The following is a 15,176-nucleotide window of genomic DNA, read 5'->3' on the forward strand; positions in this document are numbered from 1 at the left end:
CAGAGCCCCGTCCAGCCTGGCCTGGGATGTCTCTAGGGATGGGGCCTCCACAACCTCTGGGCAACCTGGGCCAGCGCTTCACCACCCTCACTGTAAAAAATTCCTTCCTTCTATCCAGTCTAAATCTACCCTCCTTCAGTTTAAAACCATCACCCCTTGTCCTGTCACAAGAGGCCTTGCTAAAGAGGTCGCCCCCACCCTTCCCACAGCCCCCCTTTAAGCACTGAAGGGCCGCAATAAGGTCTCCCCACAGCCTTCCCTTCCCCAGCTGCACAGCCCCAGCTCTCCCAGCCCGGCCTCGCAGCAGGGGGGCTCCAGCCCTCGGAGCATTTCTGTGCCCCCTCTGGCCCCGCTCCAGCAGCTCCATGTCCTTGTGCTGAGGAGCCCCGAGCTGGGCGCAGCGCTGCAGGGGGGTCTCACCAGAGCGGGGCAGAGCTCTCAGAGACTGTATTTATATTATATTACAAATTATCCTGACGGCGGAGCCGCCCGAGGCCCCGGATCCCGCTCCGAGCCATGTGGCGAGGGGCCGCGGCCATGCCGGGTGAGGTGAGGCCTGCGGCCGGCCCCAGCCCTGCGGCCTCCCCGTTGCCCGGCGACCCGGCCCAGCCCGCGCCGCCATGGTCCTGCCCCGGCCCCGCCGCCCTCTCCTCCTGCTGGCACTGCTGCTGGTGGCAGACCCCTGCCCGGGGCGGCCCACGGGCGCCTGCCCGCTCCCCTGCCGCTGCCGCCGGCGGCTGCTGGACTGCAGCCACGCCACCCTGGCCGGTGTGCCCCCGGCCCCCCGCCACCGGGCCCTCTCTGTCCTGTGAGTGCCGGCCGCCCCGCCAGGCCCCTCCATCTGCCCCTCCTCGGCTTCTTATTCCTGGTCACCCCTCCCGGGGGGAGTCCCTGGCAGGAGACGTCTTGCCTTCGGGGGGCTCGTGCTGCAGCACCGAGGGATGAAGGCGAGCTGGCCATGCTATTGCATCTCCAGGCGAACTCCGCTTCCACGTCAGCAGCCAAATTTGCAGGGGAAGGGGTTTTCCTGAGGGATGACTGTGTCAATCATTTCTTTGCAGAGATTTCACTGGCAACTTGATTTCGTCCATCGAAAAACAAGTGTGGAGAGAATACCCGTGGGCTGAGTACTTGTAAGTATCCTCTAGCATTTAAAACATTGGGAGTTCAGGTATTTTCATTCCTTTCATATGTTTTTTGAGCCAAGGGTATGGTGAGCTCAGGCACCCACACAAACCATTTCCATCTGAATTCAAAGCTGAGCTGCTCAGCAAGGAGGGGTGTTAACCCCCAGGGCTTCCTAGGATGGCAAGAACTGGCATGAGCTGTGTCCCTTCCATCCTACGGGCCTTCCCTGTGCCTATTTAATCAATGATCAGGCTACAGTTAGCTTCAGGAGCCCAGGAGCAAATGGCTGCTCCTGCAATGAGTGGTGACGATCCCCACAGTGACTCAGAGCGATGTTTAGTAAAGCTACTGCAGGGTATTTTGCCCCCAAAATCCCATTTTCTCCAGGAGGGCAGCTGGTGTAACAGTAAATGTCTGTCTGTCTCATTCCAGAGTCCTCCAGGACAATGATCTGCAGGCAGTGAAGAGGCATTCACTAGAGGGTCTGCTCTTGCTGAAGCACCTGTAGGTACCATCCCCTGCCCACCACAGTGGGCTACTGCCTCACCCTCCCTTGGAACCCTGCTGCTCGGCCCACCCCTGTGCAAGTGTGCTTTATTCCTCCTCAGTTTCAGGCTACAGCCAGAGCAGAGGGGGGTGTCTTGGTGCTGCAATAGAGCCTGATGGCCCGATGGGAGAACCCCCACAGTGGCACGGTGCTGCTTTCATTTCCCCAAATCCAACCACGATGAGGAGGCTGCTGCCATTTCCCACAGATATTGCACGACTTGTAGTCAACCCCAAGCTAGCAGTGACTTTCCACACCCTGGGAGGTTACCTCTGGCTCTGTTTATCTGAGAAACGATATTTTTGGGGTGAGAAGCACCTAGAACAAGGCAAAATCCACGCATGCCTTGCTTCTAGGGTTTGGGTGGAAAGACCTCTGCTGCGGTAAAGACAGTGCTGCAGATGGCTGATCACTTTTCCCCAGGTGGAAGGAGAGGAGCCTGCACTCGCCCTTCCTCTGCTGAAATCCCAGATGGACTGAGTTTGGGAGAGCTCTGCTTCAACCTCCTGCTCTGAGCAGGGCTAACCTCAAAGCTAGCACAGTTTTTTCTATGAAAAAAGATCAATGAGGTTGCTCAGGGCCATATCCTGCTGAGTCCCCTCTCTTGGAGGAGGAACAAATGTTCATCTGAGGCCACACGATCATATGAAATCGCAACAAGTGCTGTCTCTAACACTGGAAGGGAGCAGAGGAGCATTAAGAGTTTTTTTCTCCTTGAAGTTCAGTTCTTTACATATTTTGGGGTTTCCTGTGCGGTGCAGGCAAAGGAAGTGTGAAACAAGAACGGCAAAATCTTACCCTGTTCTCTGTCCCCTGCTTGGCCTCTGTCACACTCTCTTTTCTTACCCTAAAGGCAGAATAAATCCCCTGTTGAAGTTCAGAACTTAAGTGTCCAGAGTCCAGATTTCCTGAGCCTCGGAGGACACATGGCTACGCTTGTTTCTCAATACAAACCTCATGTCAAAGATAAAAATACTACTCTTGTGAAAAAGCTGACAGCAAGGGGAAGCCCTGGCTTGGAGTTGGCTCATGAGGGTCATGTTTTGTTTCCCGCTCCTCTGTTATTAGAGTAGCTGAAATAAGGACACAGAGAGGTGGCCCAAACTCCCCTTGCTCATATTTGTAGATCATTGCAAGTATCTCAGCTCCATCACCATTTGCATTTGTAGTGTCATTTATTCAGTGTGACCCTTATGTGCTTGCATTTTTCCCACAAAAAGGGAGGGTTTGTATTTTCTAGTATGCACGTTGGCTTGGAAGGAGCCAGGCCCAGGGTGGTCTTGGCCTTTCTGGAGCTGCTTCTGCAGTGAGCCAGCCCTAGGGCTGCATCTAAGCCTTGTCTTAGTGCTGGGGAATGGTGGAAAGCAAGGTACTGCCAGCGCTAGGTCCCACTGCCCACACTAGCTCCCCTTCCCCATGCCTTTTTAGCAGGTACGTGTGCCCTACACCGTAGTAAAGAAGGATCCAAGAACTTTAAAGCAGAAAGTGTGTTCTGCAGGATGTGGTTTGCAGGTTAAAGGAATCAGGATGGGAAGAAACAGGCTTCCAGCCATGCTCCCCTTCCACAAGGCTGAAAACTGAACTTTCCACAGCACTTCTGAGATTGCACATGCAAAGACCTTCCTCCCACCACCAAGCTGCCTCCCTGGGAGGCCCAGACCCGGCAGGCAAGACCTGCAGTTGCTCCCCGACGCTCTCCCTGAACGCCCTCTGAGTAGAGAGGCCATCTCGGATAGAAGAAAGCCAGTGCATTCATCTCCTCTAATTTTAGATGCCTAATAATTGCCTAGGATTAAGCTAATTGTTCAGGCTCTTTTATTTTCCATGGAGAGGAACAGGCACTTCCCATTCACCCAAACGATCTTGGGAACCTGTCTGAGGAGGGGATGAATCACTCCTCAGAAATATTTCTCTCTCACTCTTTCCTGCAGAACAAGCCCAGGCAGCTAATTCAGGCTGAGACAACAAACCTCTTGATTTCTAAAGCTAGGCCAGGTGAATCCCGCAGCAGCTGAGTGTGTACGCACATCTCACAGCAGAGCTGTGCAGGAAGGTGGAGTTTAGGTTGGTTACCCCTTCATTGTGCCCTTTCCAGTCTTCGGTGTTCTTGAATTTGCATCTTCAGTAGGGTCCCTTTAACATAATTTTTCACCCAATATGGTGTAGGAAGGAGGAATTACAAGAGAAATAACCATTTTGGTCACACGTGGTTACCAACCTGTCTCTGAGCCTGCAAACAAGAGGTGGTGTTCAGGCTTTTCTGGCTGAAAGCAAAGCACTGATGGCACCAGGGTTTGTGGCACACAAATCTGTGGCACATCCAGAGGGTCACATGTCGGTGTGGTCCGTGCAAATGCATCCTCAGCTGCCAAACTGTGCCTGCGTGAAGAATCTTTTCTGTTATCAGAGTAATCTTTACTGAGTCTTTTATGAATCTTTATCTGTTATGAAGCCCTAAAATAATTCTGGTGGGATCAGAGCTCAAAAGAAATCGCTGAGATGAAATCCACCTCTGGTCAGGAAGGTTATCACAGGTTACACGCCACTGCAAGCTAATACCAGATATAAACACCATGTGAAATCGGAGCCGTGAAACATAGATGCTGCCAGTGTCAAGCAAATGAAAGTAAACATGACAGTGCAAATGTAATTAACATTTTGTGTTCTAATTTTAACAGGGATTTATCTTGCAATAAAATCCTGTCGGTTGAGGAACATGCTTTTGAGCCACTTCCTTTTTTGCAGCTTATGTGAGTTATAAAAGTTTCTTTCTAGTGTATTTAGTGAAGTCTGGTTGCATTTATAACCCCTTTTGTGCTAGAAAATGTTCCTGTTATTTTTAGAACAATGACTAAATTTCTCCTACTAAAAGACTAACGGAGCGAAAGAGATCAATGCAGATGGCTGGATGACCCACAACAGGATGAGAGATCATAGCGTGGCTGTCCAAACGCAGCCATAATAGAAGCCATTTCTTGCAGGTTTGCTGTATCCTGGAACAGAAATAGATTAAGCACATGTGTGCTTCATTTCCTCTCCTTGACAGGTTAAAAAAAAATGAGAAAAAGGCAGTTTCCTCCCTATTCTACCGTGGATTTGCATATTTCCTACAAATCAATACTGCTTTGCTCCAGCTTCCTGTAGGACAGACCCGGTTCATTTCTGTGATCTTCTTTTTCCCCAGAAACCTTGGTGGAAATCGCATCACACAGATCCAGAACGGCACTTTCCAGGCATGGCATGGGATGCAGTTTTTACAGAAGCTGTAAGTGTTACAAGGTCTGACAGTAGAGCAAAGCGGGACTGTGCAGTGACAGCGGGGAAGAGCTCTCTGTAAAGAACTGAAACCTACTATAGATGTCATCCAGGGTTTACCAGGAGTCTCCAGCCTGAAAGACACTTTCTCCTGGCCTGCTTATCTCCTCCATGGCTTCCTTGAACCAGCACCAGGTTTAAACAGCAGCAGTGGGAGCCCAGGGGGATAGATAAGAAAAAAATGCTGCAGGAGGGAGAAGAGGCAGAATGATGAGGGGTAGGGGCATGTGACGCAGATTTCTAGCCCAAAATTTCACTTTGCATACTTGCATTTAAAAGCAAACATCCACAAAAAGGAAACTTTGTTCTTGTGGTGCCTTGAGAAACTGTGACTTAATCCATAACCAGTTCTAGCAAGAAGCCCTTCCAGGAATAGGATCACCGTTTCCATCTGGAGCTGAAGTAAATGGGAAGCCAGGACATTTTGCCCACCAAGGGTTCATATACATAGGGAAAAGGCTCTCTGCTCTCCTGAAAGTGCAATACTTCTCACATGATACACCAAATAAGGTGATAGAATAAATTATGAATGGCAGTTCCCGTAGGACTAGGCCACAGCTTTGCCTGGCTGGATGCAGGAATAGAGTAAAAGTTTATGGACAGTGGAAACTTAAGGAAATATGGGAAGTAAGACTCCAAAATAACATCAAAGTCCTGGTGGAGGGAAGCAAAGAGAAGGTGTGAGCTGAGGAGGAAAGAGAGAGATGTGTCTTCCAGAAGAAGCACTTCTGGGCTTTTGCTCTTTTAGCTGGAGATAATCAGGACCTGATGTATTTTGTGAATCAGCCCATCCGCATCTGTCCTGCCTCTAGCCTTCATCCCAGGCCCTTCCTCACACGCCACTGAGCCAATTTTTTATCTTCAGGCTGAAATTTCCTATGTTTGTTCTCCACTTGAAAGGAAATTCTTTGGGGAGGTTTGAGTAAAAATTGTTCAGCCAACTCCACATCTGCCATCCATAAAAGTCAGCTGGATCCTTACCCACCATAAACCTCTTTACACCACTCACACAGTAGAGAGGAGCCTGGAGAGGGGATTTCAGCATAGTTCTGCATCAGATCCAACAGACACAACTCTCTTTGGTCCTCTCTGATATTCAAAGGGTAGAGTGAAGCCTGGCAAAGAGGAAAAACTCCATGATCACAGAAATACTTTGCAATGATTTAGTGGAAATGCACTTTGATTTAGCTGTGTTTACACAGTCCAGGAACCACTGGGTTTTTTTTTTTACTCCACAGCGTTTTAACCAGCTCCCATTTCTCCAGTGCCTGCTGCATAGGGCCAGTTGGTCGTGGCTTTCCAGAATCGTGGGTCTATGTACATAACAGGACATGTGGACAGGCCATCACCACGTGCCCCTGCCCACACAGATCACATCCTTCCCATCACCCGCTCACAGTGATGTGTTATTTTTTTCAGGATCCTAAGCCATAACCCGCTGTCTGTTATTGCTGACACATCATTCTTTGAGCTGCCTTCAGTCAAATATCTGTAAGTATTGACTCATTTTTACGAGATTAATATAGATCTTTGTCTCTCTTAAGTGCCCTGTTGTCAGGAAAGCAGAGATCCAGTAGCAAATCTTACTTTTCTCCCACCTTTAGTCTGCTAGAGGCACAAATAACCCTGGCACCCGGCGGAGCAAGGCAAAGGCCAAGCAGCTGTGGTGTGTGCCCAGCTGCAAAGCAACCAAGGAGCTGGGACACAAACTTTAAACCCTAGAGGCTGTCCAGGTCTGGGGCTGTGGAGTGGCCTGACGGGTTTGGGAATGCCACCGCTCCTGCCTGAGCACTGACAAGGTGGGAGCCAGTAGCTCCTGGTCATTGGGGCGCTCGTGCCGGCAGTTCTGGGCTCCTGCACAGCCCGCGTCCCCACCCCGCTGCCTTGACATAGCTCCAGGCAGATTCACAGCATCCTATGGCTCCTGCTCACATCTGTGAGACTCCTCAGGGGGGAAGACATCCAGGCTTTTTGCAGAGGTCCTTCCTGCTCGCCACCCCGCTATCCCACAGATACTCTTTGCTTTCTGCTCAGCACATATTCTCTTTTCACTGGTATAATCTCTCTTTCCAAAGTCACAGTGGATTCATCCTCTCTGGCAAGAAGTGTCTCCCTTCAAGGACTGGAGCTGCACTCATAGGAGAGCAGGAGGAGGGGTTTGAGCTGGGGAATCCTTTCGCTTTGCATCTGTCTCCCACAAGATCTGCAGGACCTCTTCCTGATTCAGATCCCATGGTTAGGAACAGGTCAAAGCAGAAACACAATAGGGTTTTGAATTGTTTCTGTTTGATTAGGCAGAAGTGAATCCCTCTTCAAACACCACCACAATCCTCAGGGACCTGGTCTTGTTCACAGAGCAGAGTTTTGGTAATGCTCTCTGAAAATTTAATATGTTTTTTTCAAATCCTTTCAGAGACCTGGGTGCAACCCAAGTGACTCAGCAGACATTGCTCATGCTTCTCCTGACAACAGTCTGCTTGGAAACGCTGTGAGTATGCAGGGACTCAGTCCCAGCCGCCAGCAGATCGTAATTGCTGAAACAAGTGGTCTGCTTGGGAAACAAACCAGCTCACCAATAAATCAGAATAACCCCAGTAAGCCTAAGGTTTGCTCTTTACTTCTGAGGACCTCCCAAACTCACCTGCTAAGAAATAGAATTTCCCCTTTTAGATGACATTTTTCAGGTTTTTCAAAGGGAAGTTTTAAATCAAGGTGGGGTGCGTTCCTGTTTCAAACTGCACCTTGGGATTGGTTCCATTTTCAAAGGTAAAATCAACATTTTGATGCCACCAGAGAAGCCTACCTTCTATTTAAAACCTCTCTTAGAAATTTGGAGAACATATTTGTCCATGGGAACTGGGGGGTGGGAAGTTTTCAAGAGCTGTAGAAGAAATCCAAGCAAAACCATGATGCATTATATGTGTGTTACCTGAGTTGGACTCAGAGACACGTATTGAGATGCTGGGTTTTTCTCCATAACCTCCTGTCTTTAGCAAACTGCCCAGCGATATGGCCTGCTGCCTCTGCCAGGAGAAACTCACCACCGAAACCCCGTGCAGGACCATCAAGTTCCACTGTGAGAACCTGTGCACCACCAGCGCTCCCCAGTGCGGTAGGCTTCCCAATGATGTCCACATAGACATCAAATCTGCCTGGTTTCCTCTAGCTTTAGGAGATGCTGTAGCATGGCCCCATTTTGTGTGGGGTCCCAGGCAGCGTTGGCCTCCTCGATGGCATCAGTGCAGCCTGGTGGCTCCTGGCCAGTCCCAGGGACACTAAATCTGGACAGACTCTCTAGAGGGAGCTTCATCCATGCGAGGCCTTTAAATCAGCTCAAAGGCCAGCGCAGGCAGCTCAGGTGGGACCTGGGAAGCCTCAGACTGTACTCCCTGAGCCTTAGGCACAAAAAATTCCCCTTTGAGCACATGACTTGGAAAAAACAAGGGTTGAAAAGTTACTAGCGATTACACATATCTTCTGTGTCAAATACTATCTTGACAAGAAACGGCTTGCTGGGCTAAACAAACACACGAGCTTCCAATCCACACAGCACATCTAGCCAAGGAAACCATGCATGCCCAGTACCGATCCCAAGCACTGGAAGGCACCGTCTGCTTGTAAGCCCCCCAAATTTCCTCTGACAACCTCCTGAGCCTTTCCAGTGCCACCACACCTTGACTAGTCACAGCTCAGCAGCGAGACAGGTCCCAGACACAGCGCAGACATGGCCAAAGGGTCCGGCAATGTTTGCATTGCTCTGGCAAGGTGGCATGTGCTGAGCTGCACCTCAAACCTGCCACCCACACTGGAACCCCCAAGACCCATAACCAGGCATGGATGGCCCTAGGCAGGCTTTAATGCATGATGTGTTGGAGAGGGTCTGGGATATCAGGCTCCAAAAATTGCCTGAGTGACCTTGGAAAATTGCCTGGTCTCTCTGCCACACCGCTCCCCATGTGTAGGAGAGAGGACAGAAACCCCAATCTCCCTCGCAGGGCATTAGGTGAACACCAAGCATCATTATTCTCACGTTAGCCTGTGCAGCATGAGAAATGCACTGTCCTGCTCAATCTTTGCACAGGGTAAACATCATCCTATTCAAAGCAGAGACAAGCTGCACTTCTGCAAATACATAGAGTAAGGTTTGCAAGGTCCCAAGTAACTCATTTTCAAACTGGATGTGGACAAGTGAGCCTAACCTCATGGAAAGTCTAGGGAAAACGGGCTGCTAAGCCATTAGGTCTAGATACCTCAAAGGTATTTATGTGTCCAACTTCCTGTCATTTCAACAGGAAAAAAAGGCGTAAATACATTTGTAATCTGTAAATATTCTTGACCATGTCACACTGCCTCTGCCATTAAGCTATCTGTAAAGCAGGATTAGAGATAAGGTTGTGTTTGCAGCCTTGGTGTAGGACTCCTGAAGACTTATCCTAGCTCTGCAGACACAGTGAGTGCCCTTTGCTTGCCGGGGCAGGAGCTCTCCTGGGCTGTTTGCACGGCTCTGGGTCAAATCCCCACATCTTCCACTTCTCCTAGGCCTGGGTGATGGGGGCTGCATCCATCAGCAGAGAAACAGCTCTCCGTTGTCGGGGCTCACTCTGACTCCAGATTGTTGCAGACAACAACCCAGCAGCAATTTAATGTGAAATATCCCAGGTTTTCCTGACTGCAGGGAGAAGGGCTAGTGGGGATAACTGACCAGGAACAAACACCGTGTCTCTGGGTATTCCGCTTTCCAGGCTCGCTCTGAGTTTAAAAGCTTTATGGTGATTTTAGCAACACAACACTGGCTCGTATCAAGCTGTGGGAAACTCTCTGACAGCAAACCCATTCCCCCAGGATATTTCCCACCGATCCAAACAGGGCCCTGGGAGACACCAGAAAAGAAGCATCTATCTGTTCTGCCCCGATGAGATAATCCGATTGATTTAACAAGATTTTTCCCATCTGTAACACATCCACCATTCAGTTCACACACTCCCTTGTCTTAAAGATGAGCATCTGCTGCTCGGGGTAAACCTTTGACCTTGTATTTTGGCCGAAAGCTTCTCATGCCGCAGGAGTCAGTGATCTGCTCTCTTGGTGTTTTACAGCTCGCACAGATGCTCCAGCAGGGATGCAAGGAGAAATAATGGAAGCAGTACAATCCAGAAAACGGAACACCAGCGCAGTGTTGAACCTAAAGCCCAAGTCGCCTTCGCTCGGGGACCACGACACTGTTACACTTGGAGTTGTCCTGAGCCTGACCGGCACTGATGGTGATCTCAGTAACCCAAATGACCCCATTTCCAGAACAAATTCATATTCCCCTCAGCCCCTATCCAGGCAGGAAGGTAAAACCAGTAAGGAGCTGCTGCTGCTGCTCCACAGCATCCAGCACATGGGCTGGACCAGTGAAACTGATATAAGGAAACTCTATTTTCTAGCAAAGGCACTTGTGGCTGAGCTCAAGAATAAGCTGCACAAGGCTAAAAACATCATGACTGTGAAAAACACCATCTCCTCCCTGCCAACACCCGCCATGCAGGACGAGGTACACGAGATCCCAGCAGCGGAGGAAGAGACAACCGCGGCCTGGGTGCAGAAGCAGCGTGACTTAGGTTTGAACGAGGCAGCCTTAAACCCCTGGGAAGCGGCTGGAGGGTTAAACCCCACTGACAACATCTCCATTTTCGGACATCACAAAATATCCGCACCCCTATCAAAACATTCCCTGTCACGCTCCCCAGCAGAGGCCCCTCGTTTGTCTGCGTCTCTTAAGATTCAAAACTATTCCAATGCTGTGGAACAGACCAAGAAAACTCATAGGATGGAGGATGTCGAGGATGTAGAAGATGCAGAGGAAGCACCATCTCCAAGGCAGGACTATGTTTGGACTCACACAAAGCACAAGCAGGGGGACAGCCTGTATAAAAGTAATCAGCTTTTCTACAAGATGTTTGGCAATGTGAATCCAGAGGAAAAGCCCACACCAACAGAAAGTGAAGCAGAGTGGGGACTCAACAAAAACCAGCATTTTTTCTACAACCTGATGGTTAACGACAGCCCCTCTGCTGCACGCAGTGTGCTAGAGGACACGGCTGAAGAAGAGGGTTCCTCTCTAGGTGAGCGTTTACCAGCCATTCCTCAAACCGCAGAAACACACTGGAAGCAACAAAAGGAAGGATCCAGTTTCCTCAGCAAACCAGGCAGCTCTGACAGCCCGGATGGCTCGTCACTCCAAGGAGACCTCTTTGAAACTGAGGCCCATCGTCCCCTGCGCTCGCTCATCCCAGACGAAGCCCCACAGGTGTTCATCGCCCACATGGCACGAGCCCTGAGGATGGACTGCGGCCTGCCCGAGCTCCAGCTGGCCTGTGCAAAGATGGTCTGGAAGACGGGGCTGCTCGTAAAGCTGCTCAGCGAGAGGCAGGATGACCCGGGAGCCTCTGCTCTTGCAGGCCAGTGTCTCCCAGAAGGGAACGTTTCCAGCGGCATGGCCTCAGCCAGGGAGGCGGGCAGGAAAACCGCAGGGAAGGTAGGAGAGATACCCGGCTTTGTTGGACATGTCCTTCGAGACAACGGGGAATGGGAGGAGCAACCCTCTCTCCCCTCCCGATTTTCTCGCCTTTTCTCCCAGTGGAAAGCAGAATACATCTCCAGCGACAGGCTCCTGTTAGCAGTATCAGCGTCTGTCATCATCGCGATTAATCTCATGGTGATTTGTCTCATCGAGGTAAGCCAATAACTCGTTTGACAGACAGCTGTCAGTCAAGCCTTGTAGCTGGAGCGCACAGGGGCAGGGTGGTGCCTTCCCGCACAGTTTATGAGGTAAATGGGGTTACATGGGGCTGGTGGCCAGTCACTAGTGGGGTTCCACAGGGATCCATTGTGGGGCCGGTACTCTTTAATCTCATTGTAAATTACCTGGATGCAGGACTGGAAGGAATGCTAATTAAGTTTTCTGATGACACAAAACTGGGAGGAGCTGTTGATGCTCCTGAGGGCAGAGAGGCCCTGCAGAGGGCTCTGGACAGGCTGGAGAGCCGGGCAGTCTCCAACTGTATGGAGTTTAACATGGGCAAGTGCTGGAAAAGGTTCTTCCCGCAGAGGGTGGTGGAGCCCTGGCACAGGCTCCCCAGGGAGGCATCACGGCACCAGCCTGGCGATATTCCAGAAGCACTTGGACACGGCCCTCAGAGCCACGGTGTGAATTTGGGGTGTCCTGTGCAGGGACGGGAGCTGGGCTCGATGGTCCTTGTGGGTCCCTTCCAGCTCAGGACATTCTGTGAGCCCTGGGATGTCACTGACAATGCCCATGAACATGCTAGGTAGCGCAGGAGATGTGTTTCCAACCTTGGGGCTTGTCGCAGCATCCACACCACACAGCTCAGCACGGGTTCAAGCCTGCGGGGGGGGAGCTTGTCCTGGCGTCTGTCACGACCTGTCCACAGCTCTGCTCTGCAGCTTTCCTAACAGCTTTCTTGAAGGGGGCTGTGGCTCCCTCTCATCTCAGCCTCTCCCATCAGCCTCCCCCAGGTTTTATCCCACAGTCCCTAGCCTGGGTCACCTCCAGGCTCTTCTTCTGACCCTCTTCTGCTCTCCTGCCAGCACCAATTGCTTTCAGCCATGCAGCTGTTCCCCTGCTACCTTCCCTCTTGCCAAATCAAGGTCTTCGGCAAGGCGCCGGGCTCCACGTGGGTTGGGGCAGTGCCGGAGCCGGGTGGGGAGAGGATCCAGCATGCCCACAGAGTTTCAGCCTCCCTTTGGGGCCTTTCCCCTCAGGGAAAAAGAAAAAAGCTTTTATTTCTATAAAAGCCTACCTATGTGTTTCAGACCGGGGTTAAACAGGCGAGGAGTACCCCGCAAAACACTGCACTGATAAGAAAAACAGACATAAACATTGCTGAGATTAGGAGAGCTCTGGGATTTCAGGTCATTCCGGAGGCAGGGAAAAGCGGGGAGTCGGGAAGGGAGGATGGGCTCTTTCTAAAACCGTGGCTGCTGGCACAGACTTGCACATGTATATAGCGGGCTCGGCTGGAGCCTACCTTTGGCCTACCTTGTTTTGCAGAGTATGACAAGAAAATCCTGATATTACGAGTCTCTCTCTTTCCTTCACCAGGTTTGCTCCCAAAAACCTGCAGCCGCTTCCCAACCCCAAAGCACCAGTAAATCGTGCCCAAGACGGTAATTACTCCCTGCACCATGCCACTGCCATGCCACGAACAGTCTTTACTCTGGAGACTCCAATCCTCGAGCCCCCCAGCCGTGCAGGTGCCGGCTGCTGAAGACTCACGAGCCTATGTTTAAAACACGTAGTTTTTTAAGAGACCTAGAAAAGGGACCGCAAAGCGTGAGTGGTGGGCACGGCCGTAAGCTCACATCTCAACCAGGCACCCAGGTGATGATGCTACACCCTGGGTGAGGTGGATGTGTTGGTCCTGGGCTCCCGTGTGGGCCCGTGTCCCTGTGACCACACCGCCCAGCCACAAGGAAATAACTCCCTGCTCTGCTTCCCAGCAAAACTCTTCTCCAGTGGCAGCTCTGCCCTATTTCTCCCTGCCCCGCTCCCCAGGGAGGCTGCTGACGAGCTCGCTCCTGTCCTCTCCAGATCCATTTCACACCCAGGCTAAACCAGAACTCCTTCCCAGCCATGTCAGCCAGCACTGTCCCTTCCTTCTAGGGCTCCTCATCTTCCTTAGGGTCAGCTGAAATATCACCCTGCGCAGGCAGAGGCCTCTGCCCTGGCAGGGCACTGGCACACACTGCAGCCTTCCCTGGCCGAGCCCCGCTGCTGATGGACCAGGGAAGGCGAATTCTGGGGTGATGATGCACAAAAGCCTGTTTTCTCCCCCTTTATACCTGCTAAATCCCAATGTTTTGCAGCGATCTAAATGCCACTTGCCCGAATCCTACAGTAGCTGCTTCCCCAGCAGGGCAGGGCGCAGGCAGCCTTCCTGCCCGTAACCACCATCACCAGCTGCCTCCACTTTTTACCCTTCTTTTCCTTTTTATTTTTTCAGGTTCTTTCAAAAACTCCTGCCACAGAGATGGATCAAGAGCAAGTACGACGTTAGAGGGCAGGTAAGGGCAGGGAGCATGGGCCCGGTCTGCCCCCCTGCCGCTACCTGCACCACTGGCTGTTTCTCACCCCCTTCCTTTCCCTCCCTGGCGCTTTCCAGAGCTCACGCGTATCAGATCCGAGCAAAACCACACCGCAGTGGCTTAGAGACCTGTACCAACCCCTCGATTCCCAGCATAAAAAATCCATGGCTCAGCTGTACGATGAAGAGACCTCAGATGAGGAGATTTTCAACAAGTCCAAGCTAAAGTAAGTGGGATGGCGATGATGCCCACACCGATTTTTCCGTTTTTGTTCTGATGTAGGAACTGCTGAGGCTTTCCTTGGATGTTATTTCCTTGCTGTTATTTCCTTGGCTATTTCCTTGGATGTTACTTCCTTGCTCTTATTTCAGCTGGATGCCCACAGCGCCCCAGAAAAGCTGCGATCGTGGGGATATGCAATTATACAGAGACCCAATACCTCTGCCTTGTAGCTCCGGTGCACCCCAAGAGCTGGAGCAATGGTCCCTCTCCACGGAGGAGGATGCTGTGGGAAGCCACATGCTCGGGATACCCCAAACCTCATCGCAGCGGGATGGGAACAGGAGGGCTACGAGGGACAGGGAGCCCTCGTAGGGCTCCGGCAGGCTGGGTGCAGCGCCGGGTGCCAGGAGCCGCAGCCGTGCAGGCTCCCCCCACATGTGGGACACGCTGCCCCTGGAAGAGGACATCCCTGCGGGGGAACGCGCTGGCTAGGGGCAGCTCTTCTCTGCAGGAGGTGAGCGGGGGGCTGCCGAGGCCCTTGGGGGGCTGCCGTGCGCCCCAGGGACTGTGTAAAGTTGTTCCATTTGTTCAATAGCGGGAAAGGGCTGCTGAAATTGCCATTAAAACTTGCAAGTTTTTCACCCAGAGCATCCCACAGGCGGATGGAAGCGTGCACACGTGTGTCCGGGCCTGTGTGCATGCACGCACACGCGTGTTGCGGCAACAGGAGGGCCTTGAACAGACAGTGGGGACGAGGGCCTGCCGGGGGAGTGAGCACCGACCCCTGCAGAGCCGCTGCACCACCGGCACCGGCCTGCGAGGGTGCGTGCTTGTGCATGCGTGAGCACACGTGTGTAGTACGTGTGTGTAGGGC

At 51.7% G+C, this 15,176-nt stretch overlaps 1 protein-coding gene across 3 annotated transcripts; it reads left to right on the plus strand.

Annotated features, from left to right (window-relative positions):
- The first annotated feature begins 677 nt into the window (after positions 1-677).
- LRRC37B (leucine rich repeat containing 37B) lies at positions 678-14,947 on the plus strand. Of its 3 annotated transcripts, XM_064473116.1 has the most exons (12): positions 678-1,133; positions 1,561-1,632; positions 4,354-4,425; positions 4,860-4,940; positions 6,410-6,481; positions 7,404-7,478; positions 7,984-8,102; positions 10,087-11,708; positions 13,098-13,162; positions 13,999-14,059; positions 14,158-14,306; positions 14,452-14,947. In XM_064473116.1, the coding sequence occupies exons 4-12, from the start codon at positions 4,921-4,923 to the stop codon at positions 14,672-14,674; spliced, it is 2,406 nt and encodes an 801-aa protein (XP_064329186.1). In that variant the 5' UTR covers positions 678-1,133; positions 1,561-1,632; positions 4,354-4,425; positions 4,860-4,920; the 3' UTR covers positions 14,675-14,947. The 3 variants fall into 3 exon arrangements, with proteins under 3 accessions (XP_064329186.1, XP_064329185.1, XP_064329184.1); XM_064473115.1 differs by lacking the exons at positions 678-1,133; positions 1,561-1,632; positions 4,354-4,425 and having other exon boundaries at positions 4,505-4,940; positions 10,087-11,510; positions 11,613-11,708; XM_064473114.1 differs by lacking the exons at positions 678-1,133; positions 1,561-1,632; positions 4,354-4,425 and having other exon boundaries at positions 4,505-4,940.
- The last annotated feature ends 229 nt before the right edge of the window (positions 14,948-15,176 follow it).

Source organism: Phalacrocorax carbo, chromosome 25 (assembly GCF_963921805.1).
Source record: "Phalacrocorax carbo chromosome 25, bPhaCar2.1, whole genome shotgun sequence".
Taxonomy (NCBI): domain Eukaryota; kingdom Metazoa; phylum Chordata; class Aves; order Suliformes; family Phalacrocoracidae; genus Phalacrocorax; species Phalacrocorax carbo.

Coding starts and splice junctions, on each gene's coding strand:
- LRRC37B (XM_064473114.1), top strand. CDS start 4,693: ATGTGTGCTTCATTTCCTCTCCTTGACAGGTTAAAAAAAAATGAGAAA. Junction 8,103..10,086: donor CACCAGCGCTCCCCAGTGCG/GTAGGCTTCCCA, acceptor GGTGTTTTACAG/CTCGCACAGATGCTCCAGCA. Junction 13,163..13,998: donor AGTAAATCGTGCCCAAGACG/GTAATTACTCCC, acceptor TTATTTTTTCAG/GTTCTTTCAAAAACTCCTGC.